General features: G+C 45.1%; 1 protein-coding gene across 8 annotated transcripts in view; it reads left to right on the plus strand.

Moving 5' to 3' along the window:
- Window positions 1–16,527, plus strand: part of PALM2AKAP2 (PALM2 and AKAP2 fusion) — a 339,279-nt gene extending 322,752 nt beyond the window's left edge. For 7 of the 8 annotated variants that reach the window (XM_079112563.1, XM_079112565.1, XM_079112564.1 and 4 more), the window contains 2 exons: window positions 1,757–1,935; window positions 12,515–16,527. In XM_079112563.1, coding sequence (XP_078968689.1) covers window positions 1,757–1,935; window positions 12,515–12,613 — 278 coding nt within the window. In that variant the 3' untranslated portion in view covers window positions 12,614–16,527. The remainder of the gene's footprint in view (window positions 1–1,756; window positions 1,936–12,514) is intronic. The other variant, XM_079112566.1, reaches the window with a different exon arrangement.
- The last annotated feature ends 1,841 nt before the right edge of the window (window positions 16,528–18,368 follow it).

Here is an 18,368-nt window from a genome sequence, read left to right on the forward strand (position 1 = left end):
TCTCGCGCCGTGGTGCGCACCTGAAATTCCAGTGGCTTGAGAGGCTGGGACCACAAGTTCAAAACCAGCCTCAGCAGCTTGGTGACGCCCTAAGCAACTTTGTGAGACCCTGTCTCAAAATAAAAAATAAAAAAGGGCTAGAGATGTGAGGTGCCCCCTAGGTTTAATCCCTGGTACCAAAAACAAACAAACAACAACAAAAAACTACTTTCCACCTAATCCCCACACGCACTGGCCGTATGCCTTATTTTTCTTTAAATCGATAAGGGTTGCCCTGCTTGCCGAATGTGTTTGATGGAATAGCTTAACATTCGAGTTAGAAGAGCTCACAAAGACAGCTCCTTCCCAGAATGTGGAAGTGGAAGCTCAGAGAATTTAAGTGATTGACCCAAGATTAAAGTGGACCTTCAAGGATTATCTGTCGCTAATCACATAACCAATTAACAGGGCAGCAAGAATTAAAATCTGGGGTTTCCGAGCTCTAGGCCTTTCCGGGTCCGTTGGAAGGAGCCTGTGCTGGTAAGGGGCCACAGCCACCCCCATGGAGACTCACTCAGCCCACACCTGAGACTCCTGCTATGTCAGCCAGGTGCCAAGGGAGATGTCTGGGATGTAAGATGAAGGCAGCCAGTCCACCCACGCTTGGGACCAGAAGGCATCATGTGAGACTTTAATTTTCCTTAGCTCAATTCTGAGGACACAGTGTGGCTTCCTAAATCCCACTCCCTTGAAGAGCCTCACATGGCTCAGCTGGTGCCCCCCCAGTGCCACCCACCCATTTATTTTCTGTTTTCTCCACATTCCTCATACAGAGCCCAGCTGTGTGACCCTCAGAGGGCATGGGTAGAAAACCATCACCACCGCACCTCCTGAGAGTGCACGCGGGGCTCCGTGGCACTCAAGTCTACTTTCTGGTAGGACAGACCAGAGTCAGGCTTTCCCAAGAGGGAGGGATGCAGATGGTCTTAGCAAAAGTGCCCAGAGTCTCCATGCCAGTGTTTATTTAGCACTGGCCTCATCTGCTCATCCGGAGAACTCCTGGAGAGCATCTCAGAGCTAAAATCTCACCACTCCACTCTGGTGGACACCCTCCCATGCCTTTGCCGGCATTCATTCCTTAAGGTCTGGAGGGTCTCAAACTCAGAGGCTTTCGGGACCCCAGCAGGTAAGACAAATGAATGAAGCTGACCCACTGGAGTGACCTGCCTGGGAGAAACAGCCTCAGTCTCATTCAGGGTTTGCCATAGCTGCCCCGGCAGAAAGCCGGGGCAGAATAGCTGGCCCTTGGCCACCTCTGACATGAAGCCACCAGGGGGGCCGGGCTCCACCCCTGGCTCAGGTGGCCTCCGCACAGCACGGCCTCAATGCTGCAGAACCTCAGCTTTCCTCATCAGTAAGAACTGGGTCTCTAAGGCCTCAAGGTGCCGCCTCCTCTGAGTCTCATCTCTGATCTGATCACGTCTCCATAGCAACCGGAACCAGCCCCAACCTGACTAACATGTTTGCAAAGTGCCCGCCAGGCCCCTGTGATCTAACTGACCTTTTAGAACGGTGTCCTTGAGGTCTTCTTTGGATGGGTATGCACATTCTGGTCAGCGTGCTGTACCCTGTAATAAGATGGACCGCACTCAACCTTGATCCTGGGGACGCCCTTGGTGTCAGAAGTTGCCTTTTCTTTTTGCCGGTTTTCTCTTCTTTCTGAAAGCAGTCATGAGCAGACGGGCTTAGAAAGGGTATTCTCTTCGTGTTGTTTCAGGGAAAATAGAGAAAGTCAAACCTCCTCCATCCCCCACAACCGAAGGCCCCAGCTTGCAGCCTGACTTAGCCCCCGAAGAGGCTGCCGGAACCCAGCGGCCCAAGAACCTGATGCAGACCCTCATGGAAGACTATGAGACACACAAATCTAAAAGGCGCGAGAGAATGGATGATAGTAGTGTAAGTGTTTCCTCCTTTCCTTTCTCTTCTCCGAGGGCGACCCTCCATGTGGCGCATGGTGTTCCAGTTCAGGCGTGGATGTGTGTGTATACAGTTGTCTCTGAATGGCTTCACGGTTCCAAAACCAGTTTTCAAATGTGTGGTTTAACATGAGCGGAGTTGGGGTTGGGTTTCTGCCTTTTCTCCCTACCACGTCCTTTTCTGGCCACGTGTAGCTTGAGCCCACTGGCAAGGCTGGGGCACGAGGTGGTTGATGTGTAGAAAGAACATGCACAGGTGGTGTAATATGGCGGAGAAGGCCGTGAGCCCCAGGAAGCTGCTTGGCCTACTCTGAACAGATTCTGTGTTTTTAGAGAACTGTGAAATGCTGCTGCTTCAAAATCCACATCGTGGGCAATCTGTATAAATGTTATGCCATATATATAATATATGATATATAATCAGTATAAATGTGCTCAAAAAGACACATGTGAACTGGGCGTGGTGTAAGCCCAGCAACTGTGGAAACTGAGGCAGGAAGATTGCAAGTTGGAAGTCATCCTCAGCAACTTAGCAAGGCCCTCAAGCAACTTAGCAACATACTGTCTCAAAATATAAATAAAAAGGACAGGGGACATTGCACAGTGGTACTGAACTGGGTTCAATAACCCAGTACCAAAAAAAAAAAGATGGGGGGGAGGGAGTGTGTTTTGGGTTGTTTCCAAGCCTACTGTGCAGTTTGGCAGAAAAGAGTCATTTTTATTAAATGACAGTTGAACATCACACAACTACCCTGCCACCCCCAACCCTCAGAACTTCGCACATGGCATTCACATGAGCTGTGAAGGAAGTCACCCACTCTGGTTTCTTTGTCCTGTAAAGACAAAGTTCCATATGGTCCCAAGAAGCCTCAAGGTTTCCCACCATCCCCGAGAAGTCTCAGGCATCAGTCTCTCAGCTCCCTTGGAAATAACAGGCATACACCGGGACCTCCTGGGCAAACTGGACAGTTTAGCAATCCAAGCTAGATGTGACCTGACACCTCCCCAGGTCACACCTAGCTTGGATTGCTAAACTGTCCAGTTTGCCCAGGAGGTCCCGGTGTATGCCTGTTGTTCCGGTATAGTGATGAATAGCACCCCTTTCACTCTTAAAAGTGCCCCACTTTGGATGATAAACTATCCAGTCACCTTGAACTTGAGTGCCATGGGGTTTACAGTAGGAAGTCCACATGAGTTTCATTTTTCATATCCTGGCAGGCTCATCCCAAGTTAAAGGATTTCAGGGGTGGAAGCCAGATACTGAATGTTGCTTTCAAAATCTATGGTGAGAAAGAAAGGAAGAAAACACAGACATGGGGACTTGTGGTCTGTTCTTTGAATTTCACTGTGGGTCGGGCCTGGCCCTCAGGGTCTGCTGAGGACATCTCTGTGGGCCTTCACTGTGGTGTTGGCAGTAGCTCCTTCCTGAGCCTGTGGGGCATTTCCTGCCCACTAAGTCTCTTTAGCCAGCCCTTCTTTGCATCCCCAGTTTTGGTACAGAGTTCACACTTAGGTGTTTTTGGTCCCCTGTGGCTGTTTTGAAGGGTGGTGTGATAAGTGTGTCTAGAACAGACATCAGCAGCTTTGGTGCAGGTTAGTTGAGTGGGTCCCTCACGTTACAGTGCGGACAGGAAAGAACAAGTAGACCCTCTTAGGGGCAACCCATTCAAATGTTTTCTAAGCACACTCTGCGTTAACTCGTGTGTGCTTATCTTGTTGGAGTGTAGATATTAGAAAAGAAACACTACACAGAAGGGAAGAGCCAGTTCTCAGTCATTTCATAGGCAGAGGGCTGAAGCCTCCTTCATACCTGCTGTGACGCTCAGGCAGCCACCTCATGAATGCCAACCAGGTTGGATCTCCCTTGGCATTAATGAATGCCAAAGGGAAAGTCTGGAGTCAACATTTTAATATTCTGATTGCTCTTCCCTTACACAGGGACAAGGCAGCTTTCTTCTCTATTTTTTTTTCCCCTGTGGTGCTGGGGATTGAACCCAGGGCCTTGTGCACACAAGGCAAGCACTCTACCGACTGAGCTATATTCCCAGTCCTTCCTGTCTCTTCTTTGCCCAAGTAAATCAACACATCAGATAAGGAAGAAATCTACTAACTAATCAAGACGTTGCTATTGCCAGGTCTTGGATTAAGGCCCCGTGTTTTGAAATAGAATTGACATTACAATTGAACCAAGAGTGTTTTTGAAAATTCTTAAGAACAGGACAAAATTAATCCAATCCAATGTCTCCTTTTTTCAGAGATTCAATCTTAAAAAAAAATACACACGCACTCTCAAGATTGCTTCTAAAGCAATTACATGATTTTCAGCCAGACTAAATTTCAGAGCCACCTCTTAGCCTGTCTTCTAGCTAAGACAGTTTAGGGGATCTTTCCTATTATATCTCTATCAGTCACTAGAAAATGTGTTGAAGTTTGCCTGTAGGAAGGAACAAACTTCGTTTTCCCCCTGGCTGATGTGTGGCCCCTTCTCCATTTTACTTTAATTGTCTCTTATATGAGAAGGATAATAACAGAGAGCAGGTGGGTTGCTTGGAAGCTGGCTTCCCTATCCCTAGAAGCTAAGGGCAGTTCTTCTAAAGGTAAACTAATTCTGTTCTGCTCCATGCTCATACACTGTTAGCAGGGCAAAATGGCTTTGTAGATTCTGCACCTTCTAAGAACCTCACATGGCTCACTCTGGTGTCCCCAGTGTCAACCAGTGCAGGACAGCATCAGCCTTGGCACCTCACCAGCCAACATTTCCTCCCAACGAGCCCTTCTTGTTGGGCAGCATTTCTGCTTGCTCTTTCAGAAATTAGAAACCCTGTTTTAAGGATCCTGTGGATTCTCCCCTAGGATCAAAACCCAAGCCTAGAAAGTAGCAGGTTGTTTATATATTGAATAAAAAGAATTCTTACTTGCTGTGCTTCCCAAGGAGAACACAGACCTCAAAACAAAAAAAACAAAAAACAAAACAAAAAAAAAAATGACAGGTAACTGGGATGTGTCCATGGTGAGACACGACAGACACATTGATATTAATAAGCGTGATGGACAGAAGAAAGAGAAGGAGCCCGCATGAACCAGGCCTGCAGTTTTCCTGAGAGAACTGAGAAAAACTGGTCCTTGCCATTAAAACAGGTCCAGTGTCCCCCTAATCACATCAGAGCAGTGACAGTGTGTGGAGCTGTCCATAGCACAGGCCCTGCTCTCTCCAGTTTTCCCAGTTATGAAAAAGTACACAGGACAGGCCAGGAGGCCCCTGACTCAGGGAATCTATTCCTTTTGCAGTTGTCCAGTGAAAAAGGTCAGTGACACAGGAACATTTCCCAAAATGCTGTCCCCAGAGGGCCACACTTAATGTTGAGCAAGGCGCTCCCTTTGTGGTCAAAGTCCTTGCCACCTGGACGGGCTTCCTTGTTCTGCGTGAACTCCAGTGGATGTCTCTATGCTTAAGGCCTCAGCCCACTCATTAGTGGAGTCCTTGGCTAATTTTTTGAGGAAGGAGGTTTGCTATGGCCGCCCCCACACCCAGGGCTGTCTACCAGCTGACACAGGGCCTTTCTATGTTTTAGAAAAAGACCCTGTTTCCTCTGAGAGGCCACCGCCCCACCTTCACCCCCTTTAATAATTCACTCCTTTAACTTGGTAATTTTGCAGTGCACTCAGATGTAGCCATCCTACTTTAATTGGGTTTCTGTTATCTGGAATTGCTATCTTATTGGAAATGCCCCCTTACATGGGTCTGACGCCATCTCTGGTCAGTCATGCAACTCATAATGGACTGCTGAGTCATAGTCTCCTCAAGGGCTTCTTGGTGCCTTGCAGAGGAGCCATCTGGAGAAGACCATGCCCACTGTAGATCTGGAGGGCACAAATGATGAGCTGTTTGGGTTGCTTTCCTTCAGGCCTCAAGAAGCCCTTGAGGAAACTGATTCATGAGTCCATTATGAGTTGCATGACTGCATTTAGATAAACAGTATTTCTTCTGGCCATTTGTGCCCACAACCTGACCTGAGCCTAGGAAGATGAAGATGAGGACTCATTGAGTCATTGGTGCTCCTGAACACGTTGGTAGATTTCTCCCCCTTTTCCAGATGAAGGGAGGCTGGCCTGATCCAGCTCATAGCCTCCTGTGTGCTCAGTCTCATCTTTACCTCTAACATAGGATCTACAGGAAAGTCCTCCCTCCCTTCCCCACCCTCCCTCCCTCCCCTCTCCCTGACACTGTTACTGAAAGGTCTTCCAACCACCCTTGCCTGTCTCTGAATAAGAGAAAGGCTCCTCAGTTCCCTGGGCTATTTGACATAGCCCAACTGGGGGCTGGCACTTCCTGCGTCTCAGGAATTCCTGTCTCACATTTCCCTCTAGATGAGGACACACACTGAGAGATGTGACCATACTGTCACAAGTGGGTGAAGGAAGCCCATCTGCCCCAGTTCCCTGTCCTTCCTCAGGCTGTAGAGGAAGCCCAACCACAACCCAGGACACTTTCTGTTGCCCATCTCTTTCTTGGGCTCTCACACCACAGGGAAGGTACAAAGGAGAGGAGAGCTCAAAACTCCACCTCCCAAGCATTAGCCTGATCACTTCAGAACTGTAATTTTTAAGCATTACATGTAAGAAACAGTTGATGCTCACACACATGAGCCCATAGACTCAGGTGTACTAGGTGTACTAAGTCTATGAGTACCGGTACCCCAAACCAGTCAACTCCTCAGATGCAAGGTCATTGTAAATCAGGGTCATTGTCACAGTTTTGGAAGGGGCTGTCCCACATTGGTCCTTTAGACCAATAGTTGGATCCCATAGTTGGATCTACACCCCCTACCCCTCTGTGGGTTCTTACAGAGGACTTTTAGTCTTCTTTAAAAACTAAGATTATTTTAGTATCGTAGTGCTCATATTAATGCTAAGTAATCATCCTAACTGATTATCCAAGGAGCACCCCATTCCAGGGATCTTATGCAGACCTCCAGGGTTCTGCTGAGGGTGGCCATGTATGTGGTCACCCATGGCAGTGCCCTCCTCAGATCAGTTAAGAGAATCTGTCTCCACACAAATAAACTCCAACCAGCTTCTGTCTATGATTAGGGTCGTTGCTTGAGTCAACCTCAAGGTTCAGAGAAGCCTCCAGGAGGAGTCTGGAGTCTGGCTCCAGAGTCTGGCAAATCCAAAATGGCTGCCCAGGGCCTTGCGGGCAGCCCCCAGAGGAGAAGGAATCCTGTTAATTCAAAGTGCGGAAAGCGAAGGCAACATCTTGAATTAACAAAGCGCGGCTTATCTGATATTTTTATTAAAGGATAACAGGGTATCTACTTGCTCCAAGAGATACAGACTCTGAAATAAACCAATATCAGATGAAGCCAGTCTTGGTGTGGGTACGTGATGGCCTCCTGAAGTGACTTCCCCTCCTGCCGTCCCTGGCGTGGTACGGGTTCCCAGCCGGGGAGTGTTCTGTGAGTGTGTCTGCTGTGTACTAACCCTGGTCTTTTCCCTTTCTGCCAGTACACCTCTAAGTTACTGTCTTGCAAGGTGACCTCTGAGGTACTTTTCAACTTGTCTGTCTTGGTCTCAGTGCATGCTCGATCCAGGTGCATGCTGTTGTGGTTTGCCGTTTCCTGGTGTGTTAAATGAGAATGGCAAGAAATGGCTTGTCTCCACGTGGATTTCCTCCTGCCACTTCTGAACTGGGGGACTGCCTCACAGCGCCGGAGTCCATGCTGCGATGATTCGCCGTGCTGTGCTGTGCTGTGCTGTGCTGTGCACTGTGGTGGGACTGGAGAAGACGGTGCCCGCCCATGGACCTGGAAGACATTGGAACTAGAGGGTGCAACGGATGGGCTGCTTGGCTTCTTTCAGTTTCCTTAGGCATTCGTAGCAAATCCATTCTGGTCTGGTTAGAAAATAATGCAAGTCACGCGGGTTGAGCTGTTGATTCCAACGGGTCCTTCTAACCTCAACACAAATCCGGAAATCTCCTCCATTCCATGGATTTAGGATGAGTTATTCCAAATCTGAATCATCCCCATCCTCCCATCCTTCCAGTCTTTAAACTTATATTTTTGTTTTGGAAGCTTTTCTTTAAAACATTGACCTCCTCAAAGGTGGCCTCCTTTCCCCTCCAGCTTCCACAGATTTCATCAATATGTGCGCTATGAGAAAGCACAACGTTTTTCTTTTGTTAGTTTTTAAATTTTTCCATATTTTTCTTTGTCGTTATGAGGAAGCACAGTATTTTCATATTTTTATTTCTGTACTATTTTTTATTTTAAAGGAAGTATTTCAAATATACAGAATTATAGAACGAGATCTATAATTCTATCTATCTCACCGGATCACAGCTTATTAAGGCTCTACCAGGTGCCAGGCACTGTTCTGTGTATCAGCAAAACAAAGTTCCTGATGTCATGTAGCTGGCACACAAAGTCCCTAATCATAAAATGTAATAAGATAAGAAAACCCACTTCTCCAGCTTTGCTCATTCTTATGTCATAGTGTTTGCTTAATGTTTTTGAAAGAAGTTAAGGTCGCAAATACAACTCAAGCCCTCTTGGTTCCTCTCCCAGGTCCGATTGCTCAGTCTCTGTCACACCTTTTCTCTCCTGGGAGGTACCTGTTTTGGGCACTGGTGTTCATTTCCATGCATGCCTTTATACTACATATGTATGTCCACCTAAACAGTGTCCTATTTTTTGCATGTTTTTGGACTGGCTGTATGTGGTAAGTCACACTGTGGTAGCTTCTGCTGCTGACTCTTCTATCTGCATTGGTTTTAGATATGCCCGTGTTAATACCTGTGGCTCTAGCACATTGGGTTTAACTGCTGTATAGTATTCCATTGAATGAATATATCACTATTTATTCACTCTCATATTGATGGAAATGCAGGTTGTTTCCAGTTTTGGTTTTTGTTTGGCATTATAAACAATGCTTTGCAGAATGTTATTACATGTCACTCTACGCACCTGTGGAACAATTATTCTAGTAGGAGAACTGGGTACAAGGCTCTACGTACTTGCATTCTCTAAATATTGCAAATCACTCTTCAAATCACTTGGGCCAAACCTATGGCATTACATGTGTGTATATATTTATATACATGTACATACATGTATGTGTGTGTATATATATATATATATATATATATCTCATTATTAGTAAAATGATTATGTTTAACTATAGATTTGGGCTGTCAATTATTTGCAATTTTTGTTCATAACAAAAAGAATGCTGAGAATACCATTCCATGTTCCTTCCTCATTGTGCAGTTGTGATTCTTACTTAGGGAATGGCAATTTAGAACTTAGCCCCTAACCTCATCTCCTATTTCAGTCAGTATAGTTTAGAACACTGAAAATCCGGTCAGATATAGCCAAAGAAGATAGAATGGGACCCAGTATAATTTTTATTGAAAAGAAAATAAGAAGAAAATCTATTAATATAATTGGGGCAACTCATTAGCATATCTTTTACTTCACCTCCTCCCCCAAAAGAAAATTGTCTATGCTGATTGCTATTGAAGTTAAGCAGTGTGCTACACAACACAAAGACAAAAATAATATTGGAGGATTGCTCAGAGAGAATTGATTTTCCCCCCATCATCCTGAATTTTAATTAATTTTTGGGAAAACAACTTAAACCAGGTCTTGTTATTCTTTTATATTTGTTAGTTTTTAGTTTGTATATTTTCTTCTCTTCATTTCCGTGGAGTGTGTTTGTTGCTCTTTTCCAATGCTTCTCCCTCCAGGTTCTCACAACCACATAACTTGGTGGCTTTGAGCATCAGCTCTGCACCCAGAGTTTGCTGGTTCAAAATTTGGCTTTTCCTCCAACTGACCGGGCAAAACTGGGCAAGTTACTTAACCTCCCTGTGCTTCAGTCTCCTCATGTAAAATGGCAGCCGTGATGGCATGAATCTCATAGAATTGTCCTGAGGATTAGAACAGTAACTGGTTTCCAGTACTTGTTGCTTGTGATGTAAGTGTGTATGATGAGTACAGTCCTAGAGAGACATGTGCTTTTAGCCCAGAAAAGAAAGGCATGGACTTTAGTTAATAGGCAGTAATCGAAGTAATAGCACTAAATTTGCTAGAGATTTACACACATGTACACATGTGTACATATACACACGTACATCTGAATTTTAATTAAGAAGCAAGTGCTCATCCATACCTTCCCTAAGAGCTTGGCTTTCGAATCTTCAAAGACCAATTGTAGGATGGCTTTACTCCAACACAGTCCTGGATCATAAGCCCTATGAACCCAAAGATAGCTTTATGCTGAGGCCACAACTATTTCATTGGCATTTCGTTTATTGTCTTGTCTATGCTATTAACAGGGAATTTAGATTTCATCAGAAAGTCAGATCATGCCAAGTGGTCATAAGCATTAAGAGAAATGAATTAACAATGGAGCACTCATTACTGATGTAAGTTTGGGCTCTTGACCAGTAAGGTGTTCAAACCTAAATTCTGCTAAATGTTCCCATAATTAGGAGTATTATTTTTCTGCCCATCACTTTTTTCTTTTTCCCTTTTAACTAAGCTCCATGAGGAAAGGAACTGTTCTGTCCCCAATATGCAACACACTGCCTGACGACTGGTAGGATCTCAGTAAATACCTGTAAGGTGGATGGGCAGACAGATGATAGCATGAGTTCCTGAAGAATACAGCAAGCCTAATCTGCTCAAGCTGATGGAGTATTAAACTAGGGTTTAAATGACAAGACAGGAACCTCTGAAAAGGCTGGGGACTCTTCTGATTTATTTCCAGCTTGTGTGTAAACCTCTCAGCTTGTATGGCAGTCGAAAGGCAAACAGTTGACCATTTTACACAACACAGAGTTCCTTATACAGATGCTTTGTGTTACATTCCACTTTGTCGTTTGCAAATCCTTTCACATGATGTAGACAGTTATTGTTTGAGAACTTGCTGTTCACATGGAACTATGCTAAAATGCCTTTCACACATTGCCTCATTCAGACCTCAGGTCGACTGTGGGCTTGATGATTTCTATTTTACATGGGGACACTGAGGTACAAGGGTGACTTTTCAAGGTCACACAGTCACTAGGATTTAAACCTAGACCTGCCTGGGCTCCAGAGTCCACCATGGCCTCCTGAGAAAGCCTGCAAAGTAGCACAGATGCAGTTCCCATTTTATGGATAAACAAATTCGAAATAACAAGATGAACACCAATGAACAAAACTGGGAACAGGGCCCAGGTCTCGCAGGTCCAGTCCAGTTCTGTTTCAGTTCCATGTGATCACATGTTGGCCAGAAAAATGCACTACTTAGACTCTACCAGGTCTGGAAGTATTATTTCCTCTAATTTCTTTTTCTTAGATATTAATAAATGGGATACTTTATGACATGGCTTTTGTGCCTAACAGCACATCATTCATTCAGCAGAATGAATGCTGAATGAGTGCATCCCACCTCTCCCTGCTGGGGGGACTTGGGAGGGCTTTGCAGAGGAAAGCACATCAAAGCTCCAGCTAGTTCATACATTTGACAAAGACGCAGAGAAGCAGGTTGAGATGGACCCCCAGATCTTAGGTCTACCCAGAATCTGATTATGCCTGTTCTCCCAGCCCTGCCTGTAACCCGTATCTCCCTGCTTCTCTGGAGTTGCCAACATCAGTGTCCCTTGCCTAAATAATTATTTTTAGAATAATCAAGCCTTCATTGCAGTTTGGAAAACCGACCAGTATTGGCTCTACTTTACCTTTTTTTTTTTAAATCAGAAACTCTGCACCCTAAGCTAATGCGAGAGTAATTGACTGGCACAATTGGGTTTGCTTTTACTTGCTTTTACAACCTATGTGTTGGCCATCTAATGCCATTTTTCTGAACCTCATCTTAATCAGAATAGAGCTAGAACATTTTGGCTAAAGTCTTCCACTCGGGAATTTACAGATTATGCTAGTGAACAGGAAGGAAGGAGGACCCACCTCAGTAGTGGCAAGTACTTGTCCTTGATGTTGTCACCTTTGATTTTTATTAGTACACCTGGTCCTGAAGTTTCATCAAAATGCTGAGATTGCTTTTTATTGACCCAACAAGCTATATTTTTCACTTCCTGACTCTTTGTATTTAATTATGCCAGAGTAGATTGTTGTGATAATAGATATGATCCCAGCTTACATAGATCCACAAAGCTGGGCTTGAATCCACACTGGTCCAATAGTTAGGAATTACTTTCTGATCTGTTTGTTTAGGAAGAGACTTAAGAGGATCTGTCCTTGTGCTGTCCAATATGATAGTCACTAGCCAACGGGGCTATTCAGGCTTAAGTAAGTTAAAATTAAATATTTAGTTTCTCAGCCATGTGTCTCAAGTGCTTGTTAGCCGTGTGCGCACAGTGGCCACCATGTTGAATGGCGCAGTTCCAGTCTCTCCTCCCTGTCCTCTCTACCCCTAGCAGTACCAGATATTTCATTGCTTTCCATTCATGTTGACACTGTTGATGGAGAGAATGGAGGAGAGAATAAGAAGTTGGTTTGTGTACATAAATAGCATCCATGAATCCTGAGTAATTTTTTTCCCTTTTCCTTTAGGTCCTTGAGGCCACACGAGTTAATCGAAGGAAGAGTGCATTGGCCTTGCGCTGGGAGGCAGGGATCTATGCCAACCAGGAGGAAGAAGACAATGAATAAACTTCCTTCAGCCCAGGAAACTTCTTTGGTGCTTGGGATACCAAGAAACCAAGAAATGATCACATCGAAGCATTTTGATGGACTATTTATTAGAGTGCATACAGACTCAGCAATCCTTATGTAGACCAGAAACTGCAACACACACTGATGAAGAATAAAATGAAAAGGAAGTCCACCCATCAAATTCTGAGACCCAGGAGTCAGAAGAGCTTTGTGACTCAAAGAAGCCTCTGGATTTGGAGCAGTCCACAATGGATCCAAAAGACAAAGACATTACAAGCAAATCAACATATGTGCCGAGGGCAGAACTCTGACCAGCCTTGGCGGGTGATGAGGACGGACTGTGATGATAAGGCCATTAGCCAGCAGTAGGGCCCAGGCTGGTGCCATCTGTGGGGCCCAGGGTATTTCTCTGCTCTGGCTTCCCACCCCTTGCTCACAGCATCCAAGGTGTTGGGCTGACGCCATTTTCTCCAGCAGCCATACTACGAATGGTATTTCTCTCTGTAGTTGCCCCAAAGAGGCAGTTATGATAATATTTCTCTTATATTTAATTGTTTTTAATTGGGAGCAATTAATGATTGCAATGCATAAAATCCATATTTTTAAGACAATAATATATCTTCATGTTGCAGATGCAATCTCTTCTACACTAGGAGGTTGAGGAAGGTGGGGGAGAAAGCCAAACCAAATGGGTTATTTTAGCTTTAGGATCTCGTCTGCTTATACTCTTGACTGATCTGTAGTTTAGAAGAACACATTTTCACAATTACGTTTCTTCACATGGAAACTATATTTAGTGGTCAACAACTATTTTTATGATGGGATAGGGGACTTTAAACGAATAAAATCTGTACACATTGAACAGCTTGGTTCAAGATGGTAGGGGTATTTTTAGATGGCAATAATTGAAAAAATAAAAAAAGGGCAAACTCTGCCTTAGAGAGGTAGATGGCAAGAAATAAAAAGTGTTTATAACTATTTTGTATTATACAGTGAGCCTTAGAAGTAGTAGGAAGAAGGAAGGAATGTTTGGGGTCAATAGAAAGAATACATTCAAGTCACTGAAGATAGGGAGAGAAAGAGGGAGGAGGGAGAGTGAGAAGAGAAGGAATTGAAAGATTATTTTTTGGCCAAGTGCTTTTCAGGATGATAAAGAGAAAAATATAGAATAGGAATTTAAGTGCAGGCTTGGAATCAGCTACAAATCCTAAAGATGATGGGGTGTGCGTGTGTGTACACCTTTGTGTGTTTGTGTAATGAGTGTATGTTCACGAGTGTGTGTGTGTGTGTGTGTGTGTGTGTGTGTGTGTGTGTTAAAATTTGATTGATCACGACACCTGGGTGTACAGTTATTTCCTCCAAAGCTGTTTGCCAGCGTCAGGAGTGAGTGAGAATTTCTTTTTTATGAAAAGGGATATAAAGGCACCGAGCTGATGCAGTATTTGTAATATTAAATTGACCTAACATGGTATTTGCATGAATCACAATTGCAGAGTTTTGAGTAGTTTTGTAATTTGACATTTAGGAACATATCCTATTTATTCTCATGCTTTGGATTCATGCTTAGTATACTCTAGAGGATGCCAGCTTTACTCTTTCTGTCATTTAAAGCAATATGATAAGGGCATTCAATAACTGGGCGCCCTAAATTTCTGGATGAGAAAAATGTTCTATTTCTGACCATGAGAAAATAACCAGCCTTCATTACTTTTCCTTTTGTTTTAAAACTTTTTTTTTAAAAAGCAATAATTAAATTAGATCTCATTAAAATTCTTTTTTGTTTTTATATTGTTATGTCATAAGCTCTACTATGTTTTTCTAATAAGTAGCGATTCCTCAAAACTCGTATGTAGTATTACACACATTATCTTTGCTTTTTATCTTTGCTAGTGTTGACTTTGAGGGAAAGTTTATTCACAAATGATGGGCACAAAGTAAAAAGATGGACCTGTCCAATAACCCCCAGAAATCCTTTGAAACTGCCTGGGGAACCTGCCATTTGCAGCCAGATTCTGCAGATTGAAGCCAATATTGCACTGTGGGCAGTTGGCACCATCTTGGGAAGGTCCATTCTCCTGAACGTTCAGCCAGGTGCTGGCCACTGGGACACAGAACAAATAAGACCCCTGCTGCTAGGAGTTTTCTAGTGGGAGAGGCTGGTGTGGAGCCAGGCTCTCCCAGGAAAGTGACATCCGTGCTAGATCAGAAGTCCTGCCACGTGGAATGGGAGCGTCCAGGAAGGAGGACCGCCATTGTCTAAGAATTTCCAGCTGGAGGCCCCAGATTTCTGGGCTGAGGTCCAAATGATGAGGGGTGTTCCCAAGGGAGACCCGTGGAGAGGAGCAGAGGAGGCAGCAGCACCAGTGGCCCCAAGCACAGTGGCAGTCAGGATGACGAGAGTAGGCTGCTTCTATGGGTTGCTCAGAAAATACACCATGCTTCATGCTTTGGGACAGACGTGGATCTCCCAGAGAGCACAGACATGGTGCAGACTGACACCCCCTTTTTTCACAAGAGGAAACCTTCCTCACCACTTACCTTACACTTTTGTTCCGTCTGGAAGGGAATCTCGTACCCATGTGACCGCTGCAGTGGAGAAGAGCTGGCATCTGGGAGGACCGCTCAGGAAGCCACACAGTTCACGGAATGGCTTTCAAGGCAGACCTGATTCAACAAGAAGCACTGATTGCCTGTGGAATAAGACAGCTCTAGAGCTGGGCTCCCTGGGGCCACGCTCCATGGGTAGACGAGGGAATAGATGCAATTTCTGTGATTCTTCCCCGAGGCATGGAGCTGTTTTTACTATGGCCCCTACATCTCCAACTTTTGCTAGTTCCCCCAAATTGCCTTCCGGATAACTGCTGTTTCTTTGCTGTGCTCACTGACAATCCCATTACATTCCTATTAAAATGTAAATTACGGTTCCCTGGGGAGAGCCAGGTTTTCTCAGTGCTCTTGATATTTTTATTCATTCGAGAAGCATTCCTCCTCACCCCCACCCCACGCGCGCTTGCGCCTTGGACACAGCACTGTGCTAGGCTCTGGGATCCCACATGAACCGGTGTAACTTCCCCAAGATGGAACAGACCCCCAAGAAAAGTCATTCCTGCCTAATACATTGGGAGCAGGCCTCTGAGGCTTGGGCCCACCCTCAAATAGCGCGCAAGCTTGTTAATGTCAACATAACAAGTGTTTAGATTCTGCACATGTTAGAGCCTTCCCGAAAATATTCCCTGCTGCAGTGTTTATAGATGTAGTTTCTTCTGGAGCCGATTAACTACTGACACGCCTTGGTTCTCTCATCCAGAAATTATGGAAACAGGGTCTGTCAGTGACAGAGGTCGGGTTGAGTTCTACTTGGATTACAATGCAATTACCCATGCATGCTGCCCACCCTAGGCAATAACATAGAAGCAGTATATAGATCAGTGTCCTCAAACACACGTACACACACACGCGCATACACACACACACATACATATAACAAGGAACACTACAGCAGTGTTGACTCTTGTCGCTGAAGACATTTTTTTTCCAACTGAAGAATGGATTTAATTAAACTATTGAAAAAAAAATAGCCTTTTAAGTATTAGAGATGGTGACTATATCCAGTTTTAGTTATAGAACCAATTTCCTGAATTTTTAGCATTCAATGACCTGCCAATTTTGATTTTGTGTTGCTCTTTATCCAAATGACATTCTCTTTCTTTTTTTTTTTTTTGTTATTGGAGGAGGGAAAAAAGCAGCAATACTGTGTTTGAAAATTATACTCTGTATCTGGCTTTCCTGTGTATGTTAACCACTTCAATGTTATTATCCTGCTTTGGTTTTATAGTGATTGTGAGGCATTCAATGCAAGTATACAGTTATTTTCTCATTAAAAACCCAATGTGTGTTGTGTTTTTATAAAAGATGGCTACTTGTTTAACTGAGGGGAGGTTGGAAGACTGGCCTAATCTTGAGTGGCATGCCAGTGCCCTCGGCCCCCGCCTCTGTGGTGCAGCATCTGTTTCTTCATGTTCAGGACAAGGGAAGTAAAATCCTAGTTGGTGGAAGGCCACTATAACAGACTGTCCCCAAAGCCCCTTCTCAATATACATGGTGATCTGTGGCATCCACAGATTTTGGCAACCCCTGGAACAAATCCCCACGGACACCAAGGGATCACTGTGTTTCTTTTTTCTTTCTTTCTTTTTTCTCAATGCTGGGGATGAGCCCAGAAGCACCCTACCACCAAGCAACACCCCAGCCCTTTTTATTTTTTACTTTGAAACAGGGTCTCACTAAGTCGCTGAAGCTGGCCTTGAACTTGTGATCCTCCTGCCTCCATTGGGATTCTGTAATCCCACCGGGCCGGGCCACTGTACCTCTTGTAAGAACCTCATGGGGTATGCTGTTTTGGTTTCCATTTTTCACGTGAGGAAACTGAGGCTCTGGGAGGTTAGTTTGTTGATGCGATGCAGCTCATCGATGGTAGCCCTCAACTTTGAACCCTGGCATCCTGACTGGAGTGTTGCTCTTAACCGCTCCTCCCATAGAAGCGCACACTGGCACCTTCACACCGGAAGCCAAGCAGACCTGCGTGAGGTCTGGGTGGGCTGGCCGTGTCCGCTCCCCTGCGCCCTCCAGGCTCAGGTGTGAAAGGAGGAGAGGAGAGGAGTGTGAGTGGGAGCAGCAGAGAAGTTTCTTCCTTTGAATGAACTTTCTCTGGGCCCCTCTCTTTGGGATCATGTTTCCCTGGAGCTGATGAAAGAAGATGGGCCTGGCATCCCCTCTGTTGCCAAAGAGGAATCAGAAGTGATTGTGGATACGGTGACGGAACTGCGTCACATTGTGGTGATGGTTGTATAACTCCAATTCAACTAAAAATCATTGAATAGTATATTCGAAATAGGCAAATTGTATTATGCAAATTATACCACGATAAAGCTCCAGCCAAAAAAGAGTAGGGGCTCAGGGGAGGGGGAGGAGTAGGGAAATAAAGGAACGCAGAGTAAGAGTTCCAGGTAAAGGGCCAAGGAGGCACATGCCTTTAATTGGAAAAGAAAAAAAAAATGATTCATGTCAACAGTTCTTGGCCGCCAGTCGACCCACTTATAAGGAAGAAAGCTTCTCTGTAGGATGCCCTCCGGGAACCAGGGGCAGCGAGCTGTGGTTGTTGTGGATTTGATCCCAGATTTGGGGGCCTTAGGCAGAGCTGGGGTCAGTCAAGGAACACAGGACTGAGACTTGGTGGTTGGAGGCACTGGGTGCTCAGACTGTGACAGGCCAGTTTCCTCAACTGGTGGAGAAGGGACATGGAGTCTGGATGGCCTGGATGCAGGTCTGGGATTCTGACGGAGCAGGCTCCAACCACAACCCTCCCATCTCGAGGCATCAAGCCCTCACTAGGCCAAGGGCAGGTACAAAAGCTTGTGGGCCTGAGATGACAGCATCCGTGGGAAGGGTCGCGGTCTGTGTGCATTACCGCAGGTTCACCTCTGCCTGTTCTGATGGGGGCAAGATGACTATCATCATGGTACAGGTAAGGTGATGAGGTTGCCTTGGAGTGTCCCCCATTTTAATTATCTGATTCCTAGGTGATTACACCCCTCCTTGTGCAGAAACCAGAATTTGGAATTGGGCTGCTGGGGACACAGAGAACACAGGGAACTGAAAAGGAGAACTTGGAAGGTTCTAAATGGACAAGATGACACCAAAGGAAAGAACAGGGTCCCAGGAAGTCCCTGGTGATGGCACTCTGGTGATTTCT

Source organism: Sciurus vulgaris (genome assembly GCF_902686455.1).
Source record: "Sciurus vulgaris genome assembly, chromosome: 15".
In the NCBI taxonomy this organism is placed as follows: Eukaryota; Metazoa; Chordata; class Mammalia; order Rodentia; family Sciuridae; genus Sciurus; species Sciurus vulgaris.